We start from the raw sequence: 18,666 nt of genomic DNA on the forward strand, positions 1-18,666 counted from the left end.
CATTCGAGTGGCCTATAAACATATGAAGAAGTGCCCAGTCTTATTAGTCATGAGAAAGGTACAAATTAAAACCACAATGAGCTACGGCTCCATACTCCAGGATGGCTAAAATTTGAAGGACTGACAATATCAAGTAGTGGACAGGATATGGGGCACTCAAACACTGCTTATTGGTATGCAAACTCTGGAGAACTATTTTGAAAAAAAAAAAAAAAAAGACAAACTTTATGGCAAGAGCTGCAATAAAACTAAAGTATACCCCATTTTACTCCTGGGTATATATTCAACAAAAATAAATGCTTATACCTGCCAGAAGACGTATGCATGAATATTCATAGGAACTTTATTCATAGTAACCCCAAAAGGGAAATAGCGCAAATGTCTGTCCGTGGACAGTGGAATACATAAGTAAGGTGTAGCATATTAAAAACGGAATACTTCAAAGCAGTGGAAAAGATGGATTACGGACACACGCAAGATGGATGGGTTCTCACAGACATGATTCGTATGAAAGAAGTGAGACTCAAGAGAGAACATGCCATATGATGGCCCTCGGTGAGGTCGGAAATGGGCAGAACTCCTGGTTACCTTGTGGGGAAGGTATATTGACTGAGAGGTTGCAGGCGCGTCCTGAGGTACTAGAAATGGTGTATATCTTGATCTGCAGTTACATAGATAAAGTTTCATGGAGCTATATACTAAGATTTGTGTGTATTATGTAAGTTATATCTCAAGTAAAAAAAAAAAAAAACCTTCTATAAATATTTGTTGGGCACCTACCATGCATAATAAGTAACCTGAAGAAATCATGAACAAATCAGAAATGGAGCCTGCAGCTATGGAAACTTCACTCCCATTGGGAAGACAGAAAATAGTTAAGAAATTATGATGTGGGATGATCGATATGAAGGGAGAGACCTTGGCTCTGTGACAGTGTGCAACAGAGGAACTGGCTAGGCCTGGGAGAGTGCCATTTCCAGCAGAGGTTAAAGTGAGAAGAAAGGAGAGAGTGCTCCAGGCAGAGGGAAGTAAGTGCCAAGAACCTGGTGTCAAACAAAGGAAGGTGCACTCAGCTGGACAAAGCTAGAGTCACCAACCACACAGGAACCCGTGGGCCCCACAGGTATTTGACCTTCAGCTTAAGAGCCATGGAAGGAACCGAAGGGCTTTAAGGGGAGGGGGTCATAACCAAATTTGTATTCAGGAAAGGTCTTACTGACAGCTGTGGGGATATGAGAGAGGGAAAGAGAATTTTAACTGCCCAGTGTAGAGTCAGCTCACCTGGGGAGAGAAGGGAGGAAGAGAGGGAGGAAGGCTGTTAGCAAGACTGCAGATCTGATGTAACTTTACATCTAACAGAAGTGATTTCAACTTCAGGTCAGTATGTGAGAGACAACAGTTAACACTGGGTACCCCTATGGAAAGGGGCCAAGGCCCAAGGGGCTAGAGTACAGCGGAGACGTTACACTGGGAGCCTTCTATATCTTATGATTTTCAGGCATGTGCACATATTCTTACTCAAAATATAACTAAAATGTAAAATTAGTATCACTCAACAGGAGCCTTCCTTACATTACTGATGTTGCCCTTGGCCTCCCTGTCAGTCACAAAGGCACAGAGATAAAAAGACACGGTAACAAGCCCCTCTGGGTACTGTCACTCTGTGAATAATAGCAAGGTCCCTGCATCCTGCTTACAGCTCACATTCATGGTGGTTGAGAATATGATTTACCTTAGAGAATCACGAGAGAAGAAGCTTTCTGAAATGGTTTACATCTTAAAATCTAAGAGACGTATGTGCATCATTTAAAATATACAGTTTACCTGGTACAGAAAAAAACTTAATATCCTGGATTTTTATTTCATTATATTTACCCTATGTAAATTTGCAGGGGAAAAAAAAGTGTAGCTCTATTCATGAAAACCAAGACAAAAATGAAAGCTGGTGACTTGGCTTAAAGGACTCTATTACAAAAACAACTAGGGTAGTCCTATAATTTCCTCCTGTTTTAAATCAGTGAGATCTAGAGTTGCAGCTGTCCCACAAACTGAAACCATATAAATTTTTAGAAAATGAGTCAATCATGAGATTAAAGTTTCAATTTATAACACTTCTGTGTTTTAGTTACAAAGTCGTAAATAAATCTAGCATGACAGAGAAGGTAAATATTTTCTCAGTTGTTTATGCAGCCAAAGAGGAAAGGAATTTAACATGCAATTAACTACTTAGGTTTTTTTCAGATATGCACCATATGGTCTTTGTATTTAAGAGAAAGCAAAAAATAAATATTGTTTTGTTTAATCTAACATTTGCTTAGCAACACCAAATACTCCAAATTTGTGCACCGTGAGCAGTACCTTCACCTCGCGGGAGAGTTTTTCCATTCGTACAAGAGCTAGCGTGGAAGAACAGGAGGCAAATAGAACTTCTTCCCCAGGAAGGAAAAAAAAAATGAAATAGGAGCAATGAAGATTTTTATTAAATGATTTAGGTCAGATTCTCTAGAGAGAGAATAATGAACTTTTAACCACCCAGGGGCTCTAGTTCTATCATTTAATAGATAGCATTTTTTTTTTCACATTAAAAAAAGGGATCTTTTCTGCCATTCTTTACACCAGCATCAGAGCAACTATGATGTTAAAAATAGCAAAGGTCAAAGGCAGACCTCAGACTTCTATATAAAGACTCCTATGGGACATGATCAGTTTCTCTTATCAGGCTTACCTTAAAAGTAAGTGGAAAAAATCTGATTTGCCATTTTAATCTAGATGGTAGAAATCACTTAATGGTTAATTATTTATCTTCATGATTTAGCGTTTTTTTCTAAAATTCAAGCTTTTAATATAAAATCACCAATACTTAGTTCCATATAAAGTCAATAAGCTGTAAAATAATTTTAAAGTTATGAAATCTCTTATGAAAAGTCTTTGAAATACACACTCAAAATTAAAACTTTAAAAGCATAATTTTTAATCTATCTGAATACACATCTGTCAGATATCTACAAGAATTTCTATACAGATACCCTAATATACTCACTTATATATTTTGAAGAAAGAAGCCCTTCAAAATTGGCTATCAGGTAAACAGGAAAGAAAATAAACCCTAACAGCAATAAATCGAAGTCTTCACACCCGAACTGTGTAGCAAGGCCATTTTCTCATAGTGGGTGTTGTTGTTTTTCTTCTTTTTGAGACTTAAAATAACACAAAACTCCACATAGTAAGATAAGTAAGGCAAAAGTGCTTTCAAAATCTCTCTGCCCTCCTCCATTGTATTGATTTCATCTCCCGACTTCCAGCCTTCCACATGGTTAAGAGGTCTGGCTGAAAGTAAATCTTGGATGAGCACAAGATACAAACAACTGCGTTTACACTGGTTGCACTCCATCTCCCAACTGGTAAATCAGAGGTTCCTTTCCTTCGCACATATCATCATGACACCACCAAAGTCAGCTTCAGAATCCACTTTAAAAATTGAGCAATTTCAAGATGGGAAGCCCCAAAATTACACATAAGTCGTATGCTCATTTATGAACATAAAGTTCATTTATTAGTCTGTTATTTGGGAACTCAGAACACACATCCAAAATAAGTGTTCTACAAACAATATTCCAAGCTACCAGATGGTCAACGTAACCCTGACATCATAGAAAAGAGCAGAGCATTATGCTGTTGTAAGTACAGTAGCAGAGACAGAAAACAGTATTTTAAAATTTTGGTTTTTGCTGGTACTTGAAAAAAAAACTACTCCAATTAATTTTCTCCAAGCACATTGGCTGATTCACTGTGTGCCCATTGCTGAAATATTCCCAAGTCATTTCCTAAATTATCCTTCATCTTACTCAGCAAATTCTCCCTGCTCCATGCTGTCCATGACCATAGCTTATAGTCCTCTCTCTCTCTCTCTCTCTGGGGCGATGGTCTTTCAAATCTATATAGCTCCAACCTTGATCTGTTTTCTGGGCTTCAAACCCATTGACCCAACTGCTGCTCACAGGCATCGCCACGTGGACAGTCTACTGTCACTTTAAACTGTACTCGACATCTTTGCACCCTTCATGCCATAAACACCCCTCCTGTATTCCATGTTCCACTCAGTGTCACCCTGGTCCTCCTTCACATCATTCCCCACTCCTTCTCTTCTCTCACCTCCCAACTTATCAAACACCACATCCCCAGGGCCCTGATGGCCCATCCAAGCCCTAAACCACTCCTCTACTCTTCCTAGTCATGTTAATTTTTGCCTGACCTCCAGGTGGTTGGCCAGATTTACACCTGCACAAATTCTTACTAATCAGAGACATCACAACAGCAAGGTTGAGGAAGACTGTTGGAACCAGATGGAAAAAACGAAAGGCACCCCTTTTTCTCATGAATATTTCAGGTACAAAGCCCCTCCCCTTTGAAAAAAATCAGGGTCTCAACATAGCCTTTGTATTAGCTGTATTATGCTTCAAAATATCTCAATCTTTCAGCTTTTATGTTCAGGCCATCTGCTCACAAATCAATTTGAGGGGCTCAAAGAATATTTTGCTTAATAATGAAATGTTTGACAGACAGCCAGACAGAATGATAATTATGTATACATACCCCCAAATAAGCCATTGCTAATACAAGCTCCACGAGGGAAGGATTTTGGTCTGTTTCATCCGCACTATATACCCATCTCCTACGCAGTGTATGGCATTCAGTAGGCACTTAATAAAAATATATATTATAAATATATCAATTATTAAAAATAATTTACAAACGCTATCTATAATAATATAAGTAACATAACTGAATTAGCAATTGGATGGAATTAGCATTTCCAAATTGGGATTTGGAAATGGTTTTCTTTATGCTACATCACAAAAGGGTGTTTTCTCTTTGATGTGTCTGACTAAATTTAACACAACTTCCAGCTACCATAATGAGAAGGTCTGCTATAGATAATTACACTTAATGTGAATTATATAAATCTCTTCCATATAATTAGACATCATAGACTAAGTCTCAATAGAAATCAATCTCCAGGGGCAGAAGCCTTTTTGGAATGATGCATCTTGAGCACATGGAAGCCAATCAGGTATGTTCCCTGAGAAGCCCGCAGCACATTCCCACCCAGAAAGATGCACAGGCAAGCAATGCATGGAGATCAGACCCATTCCCGTCTCCCCTGCCTCAAGCAAAGTACAACTCATGTGCTACTTGTACTCAATGTCATACTGGGCTGTCATGAATGTGTCACTGGATTTAAAAAATTGGACCTTTTCAATGTGGAAGGAACGAAATTGACAAGAAACATGCCTTCTTTTCACATTCTTTGTTGGTGTTTGTTCTCACACAAATAATGACCAGAGATCAACATGTCATTCAATCCCAGTAAAGTGCTTTCTTAAAATATTCTTTTATTTTAGCTTTAATCAAGACAGGAAATTTTAAATTAAAATGCACAAGAAAGACAGTCTTCTCAGACATATTATTATGATATTTTCATGAAATAAGGACAGGTCCTCAGGACTTTCTTGTTCTGCACATATCAGTATTTTCTTTTTTCCTTTTTCTAAGATTTATTTATTTAAGAGAGAGTGTGTACACATGAGTGGGGGAGGGGCAAAGGGAGAGAATCTTCAAGCAAGCTCCCCACTGAGTGGGGAGCCAAACTCGGGGCTCCATCCCAGGACCCATGAGATCATGACCTGAGCCAAAACCAAGAATCAGACACTTAACAGACTGAGCCCCGCAGGTGCCCCCACATGACTGTTTTCCACATGAGGTGGGTAGAGGGCCAAGAAGGTCTCACTGGCAGCAGATCCATTCAGAGAATACTGTTACTCCCGGGAGAGCTGCATGTGAGACGCAGTTTGGCCAGCAAAGTTCACAAATCTACAAAGTTAGTTCAAACAGGTGAGACACAAGTGAGTCATTAACAAATCTTGGGAAACTGCAGTCTATCAGCAGAGTCAGTTGTTCATGCTTTGAACTGAAAAACACTCAGGAGGACAGAACGGAAGGGTCATAAGGCTAGAGCAGGTTTCGCCTCAGACTCTCCTAGACAGGACTGTCTCTCAACTGCTCCAGAGTACTGGAGTATTATAAAAATAAAAATACAGCATTTTCTACTCTCTGAATTAATAATGGGGGAGATACATAATCATCTAGAAACAAAATATTCCGAGAAGAGATGGTCGTTAATATGTAAACAAAACATCATGCTCTGAATAGAATGAAAGTGGTAACAGTACCAGACCAGACTATTGGTTCATGCTGTAAAGTTGTCCTCTACAACCAAGCAAGAGCTTTTTGGGTTCCTAGCAAACTACTCTTAAAATAGCAAGAAAATTACAAATCAAATTTGTCCCTATATTATACAAACTACTTTAGCTTTCTGGTAAATATTAGCAAATTGCTGACATAATAAGGCCATTTATTCAGTTGAAAAACGAGCATCCATTATTCACTGCAGAATATTAACGGAGCTTCCCCTGTCAAAGAGTTGCAGAATATAAGTGCAGACTTTGCTAAAATGTGACCTACTCGGGGCTAATGCCGAGAAATGAACCAGGAAGACTTTCATGGTCAGCAAGCTTGGGAACACAGCATGAGAGACTCGTAACGTTCATTAGCTCGCTGCAGATGCTGAGGAGTCCCGCAGTAGAGAAGCCCATTTCACATTATTTAAACGACTACCTCTCAAACATAACCGATGGCGTACTTTATTCCCAGGATGAGCTATTAACGCACTTAGGGAGACATTAACGTGGACACATTCATAATCACCATCTAAAAGTTCAGACAGACCACATTACATACACATAATTTGTGCAGTCTCTAACAACATTATGAATACTCACCAACATTATGAATGTTATTTTTTTTTAAGATTTTTATTTATTTATGACAGAGAGAGAGAGTGAGAGAGGGAATGCAAGTATGGGGAGACGGGAGAGGGGGAAGCAGGTCCCTGCTGAGCAGGGAGCCCGATGTGGGGCTCGATCCCAGGACACTGGGATCATGACCTGAGCTGAAGGCAGATGCTTAATGACTGAGCCACCCAGAAGCCCCGTAGGTTGTTGTTTAAATTATTTTCTCCTTTTCTCATGGTTTCATTTGAGGGAATAAAAGGATTCGTTTGAGAGAAACACTTTCTGGAGCTAAGTTATAGGAAAATTGTCACTCTTCCGGTCAGTAAGGCCGGATGCTCTAAAGCCCCCCTCCCTGGTCGATACTCATGATAAACCCGCAGTCATTCTCCATTTTCCTCCATGTCCACGTCCAGCCTACCACCAGAATGTTTAAACATTCTGCCTTCTACAGTTGTCCCATCTACTTCAGTCTTACCTTCTCCACAGCCACTTTCCTAGTTCAAACCACCAACTCTATCCTGGCCCCGGAGTAACTTCCCAACTGGTCTCCCTAAATCCATTCTTTACCACATACGTTGCAGCCAAAATAACCTCTTAACATTTAGAAATATCTTCTACATACTCATTTCCTACTACATACTACTAAGGCAGGGAGAATGATGAAACTGTCAATGTTATACCCACTAATAAATTTAAGAAATAAGACACTTTTTTTTTTTTTAAAGATTTATTTATTTGACAGACAGAGATCACAAGTAGGCAGAGAGGCAGGCAGAGAGAGAGAGAAGAGGAAGCAGGCTCCCAGCCAAGCAGAGAGCCCGATGCGGGGCTCGATCCCAGGACCCTGGGATCATGACCCGAGCTGAAGGCAGAGGCTTTAACCCGCTGAGCCACCCAGGCGCCCCAAGAAATAAGACACTTCTAAGACTTCTGTGATCCCACCCGTTGCTCCAGAGGTATATACGATCTGAACTTTGTGCTGACTAGTCCTTCGCTTTTCTTTATAGTTTTATTGCTTACGTATTTACCTACGATACTGAACTTAGTTTTGCATCATTTTGAACTTTATTATAAATGTATACTGTGTTTTTTTAACTTCACATTGTGCCTATTAAATTCAATTTGCCCGTGTCCCTCAATTTCCACCGAATAGTATTCCAGTCGATAAATATAACACAAAGTATTTACCTATTTTCCATTGACAGACACTTGGATTCTTTCCAGAATTCTACCTCTTCCTTTTTTTCTGTGTACGAACAGTGCTGTTATAAACCTTCCTATTCTTTTTTTAAAATTAATTAATTTATTTATTTGTTTGACAGAGAGAGAGATCACAAGTAGGCAGAGGCAGGCAGAGAGAGAGGGGGAAACAGGCTCCCTGCTGAGCAGAGAGCCTGATGCAGGGCTTGATCCTAGGATCCTGGGATCATGACCTGAGCCGAAGGCAGAGGCTTAACCCACTGAGCCACCCAGATGCCCAGAACTTCCTATTCTTAATACGACAACACTAGGTTGGATATACAAGTTGTGTTGCTGGGTCATAGGGAATGTCCATCTTCAGCGTTACTGATAATGCCCAACTGTTTTCCAAAGAGGCCACACCAAATGTGCACACCTACCCAGAGACGTAAGAGCCCCTGTGACTCCACACCCTTGTCGACACTGGGTATAGTCAGCTGTCTTATTTTTTTGCCTGACGGGTGAGAATAGGCTGCTATCCTAATGTGGTTTGAATTAGCAGTCACTGATGAATATGGAGGTCGTTCTGTATGGCTCACTGCACATCTATGCTTTTTGCCCATTCAAAGAACTTCAAAAATACTCCTTTCAGGAAGGTATATTTTATGCTATGTGGGGTTTTTTTTTTTTTTTTACCATAATAAAAGTAAATAACTAACTAAAGAAAATATTCCAGTTATAGGTGTTGAAAATACCTACTTCCAGTCTGTAGCTTTCCTTTCACTATTTTTTACATTTCTTTTGATAAACAGAAGATACAAATTTCCATATAGTTGAATTTATCAGTCTTGTCTTATGATTAATGCCTTTTACACTGTAAATAAGATATAAAATAGTCTGAGTAAGTCAAACAGCAGCAATCAGAAAGACATTCTTTTGTATTATGTTCTAAAAATTTAAAGCTTTACTTTTTTTACTTTTTTTTTTTTTTTTTTTACATTTGGGTCTTCAACCCACTTTATATTTGTGTGCAGAATGAGACCAAGATACAAGTTTTGTCTTATCCATATGGATGATCAATCCTTACAGCACCATTTTTTAAAATGGCTAGTCTCTTCTTAGCCCACAGATCTACACAGCCACCAGTTTAGGCTCAGGAGTCCATACATGTGTCGAAGCCACATTTGGGCTCCTGGTTTTGTCCCACACCGTCCCACTACCTCAGCTCCTACTGCTTAATTTGGACACTAATCCCAAGTGGGCAAGTCTACCAACTTGCTCCTATTCTTCAAAACTGCCCTTGCTATTCTTGGGCCATTGCTCTTCCATATAAAACTGTATAGGCTCAAACCAACCAACCAATAGAATTACATTAAATTAATTGGAGAATAATACATTAATTGGAGAAAAAATATCTTTTTGGTATTAAATCTTTTTTTTTAAGATTTTATTTATTTATTTGACAGGCGGAGATCACAAGTAGGCAGAGAGGCAGGCAGAGGGGGAGAAGCAGGCTCTTCACCCAGCAGAGAGCCCGATGCAAGGCTCGATCCCAGGACCCTGAGATCATGACCTGAGCTGAAGGCAGAGGCTTTAACCCACTGAGCCACCCAGCCCCAGTATTAAATCTTATCTATAAATATGGTTCAGTTCCTCTTTTATTTAGGATTTTGAAAACAAAGACAATATACTTTTTATTTTAGATTTTTTTTTCAAGCTTTTATTTAAATTCCAGTTAGTTAACCTACAGTGTAATATTACCTTCAGGTGTACAATATGGTGACTCAATACTTACTTACAACACCCCATGCTCATCACAGTGAGTGCACTCCTTACTCCCCACCAACTATTAACCTATTTCCCCACCCGCTTCCCCTCCAGTAATCTTCAGTTTGTTCTGTATAGTTAAGAGTCTGTTTCTTGGTTTGACTCTTTTTTTCCTCCCACTGTGTTCATCTGTTTTGTTTCGTAAATTCCACATATAAGTGAGATCCTATGGAATTTGTCTTTCTGTGACTGACTTATTTCACTTAGCATTATATTCTCCAGCTCTATCCACATTGTTGCAAATGGCAAGATTTCGTTCTTTTTGATGGCTGAGTAATATTCCATTGTATATGTATGTGTGTATACACACTCACACATACCCCACAGCTTCTTTATCCACTCATCAGTTGATGGACATTCATTTCTTTCCATAATTTGGCTATTGTTGATAATGTTGCTATGAACATGGGAGTGCATATATCCCTTCAAATCAGTACTTTTGTATCCTTTGGGTAAATACCCAGTAGTATAATTGCTGATCATAGGCTAGTTCTATATTTAACTTTTTGAGGAACCTCCACACCTTTTTCCACAGTGGCTATACCAGTCTGCATTCCTACCAACAGTATTAAAAGGTTTCCCTTTCAACCATAAGAGACTCTTAATCTCACAAAACAAACTGAGGGTTGTGGGGGGAGAGAGGTAGGGAGAGGGTGTTTGAGTTATGGACATTGGGGAGGGTATGTGCTATGGTGAGTGCTGTGAAGTGTGTAAGCCTGACGATTCACAGATCTGTACCCCTGGGGCTAATAATACATTATATGTCAATAAAAAAAAAATTAGTCCTGGGGATGTCATGTACAGCATGGTGACCATGGTTAACAATACTGTTTTGTGTATGTGAAAGTTGCTAAGAGAGTAGATCTCAAATGTTCTCACAAGAAGAAAAATTTATAGCTGTGTGTGGTGTTAACTAAACTTACTGTGGTGGTCATTAGTTGGCAATATCAACATATGCCAAACCACTTTATGTTGTACATCTTAAACTAACATAATGTTACTTGTTAATTATATCTCAATATGGAAGAAAAACAAAACAAACAAACAAACAAAAAACAAAAAAGGTTCCCCTTTCTGGGCACCTGGGTGGCTCAGTGGATTAAGCCTCTGCCTTCGGCTCAGGTCATGATCTCAGGGTCCTGGGATCGAGCCCCACATGGGGCTCTCTGCTCAGCAGGGGGCCTGCTTCCCCCTCCCCCTCTGCCTGCCTCTCTGCCTACTTGTGATTTCTCTCTCTGTTAAATAAATAAATAAAATCTTTTTTAAAAAATAAAAAATAAAAAATAAAATGTTCCCCATTCTCCACATCCTTGCCAACACCTGTTGTTTCCTTAGTTGTTCATTTGAGCCATTCTGACTAAATGAGTTGCCAACTCATTGTAATTTTGATTTGTATTTCCCTGATGAGAGATGTTGTGAATTTTTTCATGTGTCTGTCATCTGGATGTCTTTGGAAAATATCTATTTCTGTCCATTTTTTTAATGTCCATTTTTACTGTCCATTTTTTTACTCTGCCCATTTTTTTACTGGATTATTTGTTTTTTGGATGTTGAACATTTTAAGTTCTTTACATATTTTGGATACTAATCTTTTATCAGATATGCCACTTGCAAATATCTCCTTCCACTCCATAGGTTGCCTTTCGGTTTTGTTGATTATTTCCTTCACTGTGCAGCAACTTTTTATTTTGATGAAGTCCCAATAGCTTATTTTTGCTTTTGTTTCCCTTAGCTCGGGAGACCTATCTAGTAAGAGGTTTCAATGGCCAGGGTCAAAGAGGTTACTGTGTGTGTTCTTCCCTAGGATTTTGATGGTTTCCTATCTCACATTTAGGTCTTCCATCCGTTTTGAATTTATTTTTGTGTGTGGTATAAGAAAGTGGTCCAATTTCACTCTTCTGCATGTGGCTGTCCAGTTTTCCCAACACCATGTATTGAAGAGACTGCCTTCTTCCCACTGGCTATTCTTTCCTGCTGTGGTGACGATGAGTTGACCATACAGCTGTGGATTCATTTCTGGGTTTTCTATTCTGTTCCACTGATCTACGTGTCTGTGTTCGTGCCAGTACCATGTAGTCTTCATGACTACACCTTTGTAATATAACCTGAGTCTGAAATTGTGATGCCTCCAGGTTGGCTTTCTTTTTCAGGATTGCTTGGGCTATTTGGATCTCTTATGGTTCCATACAAATTTTTGGATATTTTTTAGCTCTGTGAAAAACTGCTGTGGTATTTTGATAGGGATTGCTTTAAATCCGTAGATTGCTTTGGGTAGTATAGACATCTTAATTATATTCATTCTTATTTTAGATTTTTTTAGTAGGTACCTCATACTTTTTATTTCCACAATGGTATCTTGAAAATTGCTTTTCAGTTTGTTGATGATAAACCAGAGATGGAATATTAATTTTTATACATTGTATATCCAAAAAAGTTGTTAACTTCTCATTAATGTCACTAATTTCCCTATACATACTTAGGATTTTCTCAGCAAAGAATCAATTGTCTGCAAGTAATGACAGTTTTGTTACTTCCTTTCTAATGCTTATATTTTTTCTTTTCCTGTCTTATTGCCCTGATGAATGCTGCACTGAAGAATTCCAATGAGCATCCTCAACTTATTCTTTATTTTTATGGAAATGTTATAAGCTTGGTGATAAATTGAATGAGAAAATGCAGAAGTTTCTAAGTAGGAAGAATAGAATATTTATGCAGACCTAAACAAGCTCTGTTTTTCTAAAAAAAAACCCAAAAAACAGAAGAAGAAGACAACGACGAAGACGATGACAACAAGCCTTATAAGAGTCTTTCTTCGGGACGCCTGCGTGGCTCAGTCGGTTAAGCCACTGCCTCAGATCATGATCCTAGGGGTCCTGGGATCGAGTCCCGCATCAGACTCCTTGCTCAGTGGGGAGCCTGCTTCTCTCTCTACCTCTGCCTGCCACTCTGCCTGCTTGTCCGCGCGCTCTGTCTCTGACAAATAAATAAAATCTTAAAAAAAAAAAGTCTTTCTTCTCTAAATGTAGCTATGCTTCTTCTAAAGACCACTTAAAACAATGTACACAAAGGGCTATGGCTACTGACAATAAACAAGGGAGACAATCCCAGCGACGAGATAAATCTGTATATTTTCTCGAAAGGAATAGTTAGCTTACTCTCATTACCACAAATTTTCACTAATATAGAAAATCCAGAGCTCAGTAATACACGGCCTTAAAACAATAAATTACATATAAGGTCAAAAACAGGTATGTAGCATGACTAGCATTATATATTTGGAGCACATGATTAAGCTTCTAAGACAACCAAAACCACACATACGAAGTATTATAAAGACAAAACGCACTGTTACTTTACTTGTGTGGTCAATGTGAATTGTTCCCATGTACGTTTGAGTATCAGGACCTGAAGATCCACTGGACAATTAGCCTTAACTGATGAGCCTTTACTCAGCGTTTAACAGTTCACAGAGAATCTTCAAATTCGTTCTCCATCAAACTGGCTAAGCTGAAAGAATACAAACCGGGCCCTACCAGTAGCCACCGCAACACCTCATCAGAGCTGCCTGCCTGAGAATGAAATGAATCCCGAAAAGACCCGAGAAATGGAAAGAAAGAAAAACATTTCGAACGATATTGTTTAAGAACTAACTAGATCCAACTTACCTGAAACCAAATACACCCTTGCACCTTCCAGTTATGAGACTCAATAAATTCCCTTTTCAGCTCAAGAAATAGGAGTTGGGTTTCTACCAGCTGCAACTCAGAGTCCTAAGTAAGTGTCAGTCACATTGCTAACTGCACCAGCCAACACTCTCTCTGCCACACCCAGCCTCCCTCCAGCAACGCTGGGGCAATGGAACAGCATGATTTCATGAACCCCAATGCAACCTAAATGATCTTAAAGAAGACAGGTAATGCGTATGAGCCTCACTATGAGCCCCAAATATGGGGCTATTACCTAATTTACAAGTTTGAAAGTGAAATTCGAGGTGCTCTTGCAAAGCACGTAGATGGAGTCTGGCACCTAGCTCTCAATAAGCGGTAATAATGCTCCCACTTTCCAATCTGGCCATACTAAGTGAGATAGGAGATGCAAAACTTCTATTATAATCCCTGATACAAATAAGTACTCAATAAACGTCAATTTCCTTTGCAATGAAAATGATTAGGGGCTGATAATCACATTCATCCTACACCACTAACTATCTTTTCCATTTCAGGAAAATAACAAAAAAGAATACAGACTAACTCCAATGACCATTTTCATCTCCCACCTTTCCAGGAATCCAGAAACACACTGCTAACAGGAAGAAAATAAGCACAGGTAAATGGATGGTTAGAGATACTAAATGGGCCAGGCAATTTCCAGCATTTGTCTGTTGGAAACCTTGACCCACATGTAGGGATTTCAAATTCTGCAAGGAGAAGGTGACCATGACCTACTCACTCTGACGGAGATACTAGCTGGACCATTCAATGGCACACAATAGGATCAAAATGCAAGACTCACAGTATTTGGAACGTATGGCAAGCCATAAAATTTCTCCTGTGTTTCCCTGAGAATGTCTGTGGTTGATGTCCTCAGTGGGTGCTTCCCATGGTAGATCTGATCCAGAGTGGCGTAAAAGACCTAGACGGATGAAAATATCCACTTAGTCTTGGCAGTCCATCCTTCCATCTAAGACGTGGTGGGCCAAAGACATTATAAGCGTACCAGAATAAAATTACACATACCAGCTGAAAACATCTACAAATTTAAGTGTATATGGCTTGAGACATATTTGTACCACATTTAAGACCACACTGATGATGAAAAGGAAAACTTTCAACCGTTTTATTATGAAGGATATTAAAAAAAATTTTGGACACTATAAGGTACTCTTCATGTACAATGGAGTAAATTAAATTTGTGACCACAAAACTGGAATTTGGCCCATAGATATCTATAGATATACATAAAATATACGGTTGGAAATATGAAAAAATGAAGTTACAACCTGTGACCTTCTGGATCTCATAAATCCTGTCTGGTTTCTTCCTAGAATCCTGCCATATCTTAAATGAGGACAGTGAAATGGTCCAAATCCCAGTTTTGTGAGAAGGGACAGAACGTGAAATGATGGGGTAAGGTGAAGAAAAGGAATAGCAATCTTTCATCTGACAAGTACAGATGTTACAAAGAATTCTGGTGCAGCTGTTGCCAAGTCTGGAGCTAGGGCCAAGCCGGCCCCCACACCCGGTGTCGGGAGATACCAGGGAAGCAGCTGCCGTGCATGGGTAGTTCTGCCTTACCGAGGTGACCGAGAGAGAATGATCACTCACCTCCGAGGAGAGGACACAGGCCATTGAAACATGATAGGAGAATAAAGCATTAGTTTGAACATGAAATCTGTTGCTTATGAAGTTCTGAAAACTAAATTTTACAGAGTAAATCTGAAGTAAAGATAAAGGGCTTTTTCACTGGAACATTTGGCTTGAGTATTAACACTGTTTGGAGTTCACCTGAAGGAAGGAAGTAGAAAACTTGCTTTATTTTAAAGGAAAAATTCTGACATGCAATTATGTTTCTGATATGTATCTTTCTGATTTAAAAATGGAATTTGTAGAGAATGTGCAGCTGTTGACTTAAAAGAACAGAGGATTAGTTTGGATAAAAGAAAAAATTTAAATGACCTCTAGCTCTTGGCTTCATCTAGATATAGAATTATGGTTCTAAATTATAAGTCAAGTTTAAACCTTCCCGAGAAAAATACAGACATTTCCTAAATATAAATATTGCTTTACTCCAACTGGTAATCTAAACATATAGCTAAATACAGCTCTTTGAATTCTATATTCTATAATGAGTAACAATGCATAAAGTAATCAGAGGAGCCAAAATTGCTCATCCGCATCTTGTCTATATAAAGAGAATAAGTTATTAGAAACTGCAACTTAAATTCTAACTTCCACTAAGGTGTTTTGTTTTCTGTTTTTTTTGTTTGCCAATCTATAAACAAATCGGAATTCAAAAGTTTCATTCCTATAGTTACGCCTTCCACAAATGAAAGGCATAAACATATGACTTTTTTTAATGATAAAAACAGAGCAAAACAAATGAAATGTGCATGTGTTTCATGCTTATTTGCTGATAAAACAAACAATTCGAAAGTGATGAACCTATTTGCCCACCAAGGGAGACCAATAGCCTTATAGCAACAGAAAAAACGGGAGCTTATTTTTAAAACAATGCACAAGAGGGGAAAAAAAATTGCAATTTTAAGAACACTGCGTATACCCCCTTAGAAACCTGGAACAATTCATTTCCTTTCCACCCTTATTTGTCTGCACTGTACAAGGGGGCTATTGTGCAACAGGAAAGCTGGCATGCGGAGCTGCTCTGGCAAGAATCTGCCTCCCTCTCCTTTCTCTTCCTCTCTGTCTCTGAGGGGGTTATTCTTTTGGAGGGGGAAGGATGCTTCCTTCTCCTTTCTCTTCCTCTCTCTCAGGGGGTTTTTCGTTTGGGGGGGAAGGAAGGAAAGGTTGGCTTTCCATTTTAAAAGAAAATCTTCAGAACAAATACTCAAACAGAAAGCCACAACCCAGGTTTTTAAAAGGTAGGACTTCTACTATAGACATCAGCAAATCAAAAGACTTTTGCTGAGTAATGCTAATTTTTTAAATAATTCAGAGGTCTTTCTAAAATTATATTGATATGCAGAGAGACATTAATATAAATCAAACACAAATTCACAGTTTTTCTATAGTGTACCTTTTCTTCAAATATATATTTTAAGGTACAACATAAACAGAGTTCATAAGGGCTGAATTTTACAAAACCATAGAGCAATTAAATGGAGCCCACACTTTTAAATAGGTAGCTGGATCATTATAAAATGAATATTGCCTGAGATGAAAGACGGGTGTTTGGGCTGTGTTTACAGAATTCTCAAGACCTGATGAAGAGTAGGATTCCATAAACAATCTCAGTAATTACAAGTAACCGAAACATCTGGTATGTAGACCTGACATCCAGATGGTTCCTAAGATCTTTCTAGTCTGTATCTGGAAACCTAGAAAACTGGCTTTGAATATTATCTAAAACTAACAGTCGTTATTGTTTAAACTTCACGTCAAAACTACAAAATTTTAAAAAGATACAAAGGGACATAAAATAGAACATAGTTGCTGAAATGTATGATTTAGAAGTCCCGTGCCTTTCCCAAGCTTTGATCTTCCCGACTGAAAATGGGAAATAACCTTATTTAACATCCACTTCACAAGGATAGTGTGAGGACTGAATGAGTCGGTTTGGGTCAAGTTCTTTGAACTCAGATGAAAGATGTCTTAGAAGCATAATTATTATAATAATTGTGCAGCACTGGCAAGAACTTAAAGTTACGTATTTATTTTGAATAATCACTCTGAAAAACTTCAGGACAAAGGTACATACATACCTGAAGTTGCATATCGGCGGCAGCGCACACCTTTTTCGATTCACAAAGTCGAGACACCATATTTCTGGGCAGCGACTTGAAAAACAAAAGAATATATATGTGAGTAAGTTGTTTAATAAGTCGCTGCACTGTGTGCTTATGGGGTAGGAAAGTTAAAAACGACAACAAACGAATAAATGAATAACTGAATTTAGTCACGGTGACTGTCAAATTAGGGTCCGTACGTGAAAAATACAGCACTCCAGGGAACTAAGGTAGTGGCCTAGATCTTTTAAAATCTGTTTAAAACCTTAGAAAAGAAAAAAAAAAAAACCTTAGTAAAAGTGATTGTTTTTTCTGTTCTCTGTTACCAGGGAAAGCCTGTTCAAGTGCTCTGTTGACTTTTAAAGGCATCTAGTAACGGCTGATAGGAATAAAGGAGTCAAGTGTGGAGAAATAGATGATAATCCATGGTGTCGGCCAGTATTAAAGCTGAACTGATATCCTAACAAATAACCATGATAATGAATTGCACACTCTTTTATTCTCTAACCTGAAAGAACTGCAGAGCTTGGAAACTCAGTATAATGACCCTATCTGATTTAAAGCTTCCTCCTCGAGACTAATTAGGCCCAATCACATAGCATCACATATTCGCTTAGAAATGCACTAATAATGTAGTCAAGGAAGCACTTCAGTCACCTTATTCTACTTTAACATCATTAATATTGATCTTTATTGAAGAGAGCTACCACTTTATACAATTCTCTGTATAATCTAAATGAAGCTAAAAGCCCCTCTACAGGGAAACCCATTCTAGAAGACACCTGGGACAGGTTCCTAGCACTACTGTTGTGTAAATTAACCACCCACAAATAACCACCGTGAGCTGTCTGCTGGACAGGGGGCTGGGCACTGCCATATTTACACGTATCACCTCAGAGTGCCCAGCCCACGGAAGACACTCCATAAATATTTCCAGAAGGAACGAAAGAACACTAGAATGATCGTTTAAGAAAGGCTTAAGTGAAAGGCTACAGCACTACATGATGAAGGCTCAGACAACAAAGCCTAATCTCTTCTCCTGTTTGGCTATAAGAAAGGCATACCAGGCAAAAAAGGAATAAGGAATTAAGACGTGGATTGAAGGAGGTTATACAGTGTAGATTCTGACACAGGTGGAAAGGCCTGGAGCTTTCTCACACCAAGGGCAGCCATCTTGTATAAAACAAAAATTTCCTCAGACAGAATTTTTAAAAGTCAATATTGAGTTAAGTCATAAATGCGAAATGCCTCTATCAGAATGTTCAATTTCCTTAAACCTCACTTTATATTATATCTTCAGCTGATATGACTTGTGCTATACTTGGATTGTTCATGCCTCGCAAAACT

General features: G+C 38.7%; 1 protein-coding gene across 2 annotated transcripts in view; it reads right to left on the minus strand.

Moving 5' to 3' along the window:
- LOC123925244 (mitochondrial intermediate peptidase) overlaps positions 1-18,666 on the minus strand; it is a 169,423-nt gene that overhangs the window by 60,512 nt on the left and 90,245 nt on the right. For both annotated transcript variants that reach the window (XM_045978484.1, XM_045978482.1), the window contains exons 15-16: positions 17,296-17,370; positions 14,370-14,489 (exon numbers count right to left, since the gene is read on the minus strand). In XM_045978484.1, the coding sequence (XP_045834440.1) occupies positions 14,370-14,489; positions 17,296-17,370 (195 nt within the window). The remainder of the gene's footprint in view (positions 1-14,369; positions 14,490-17,295; positions 17,371-18,666) is intronic.

The sequence above is a fragment of the Meles meles genome, chromosome 14, assembly GCF_922984935.1.
Source record: "Meles meles chromosome 14, mMelMel3.1 paternal haplotype, whole genome shotgun sequence".
Taxonomy (NCBI): Eukaryota; Metazoa; Chordata; class Mammalia; order Carnivora; family Mustelidae; genus Meles; species Meles meles.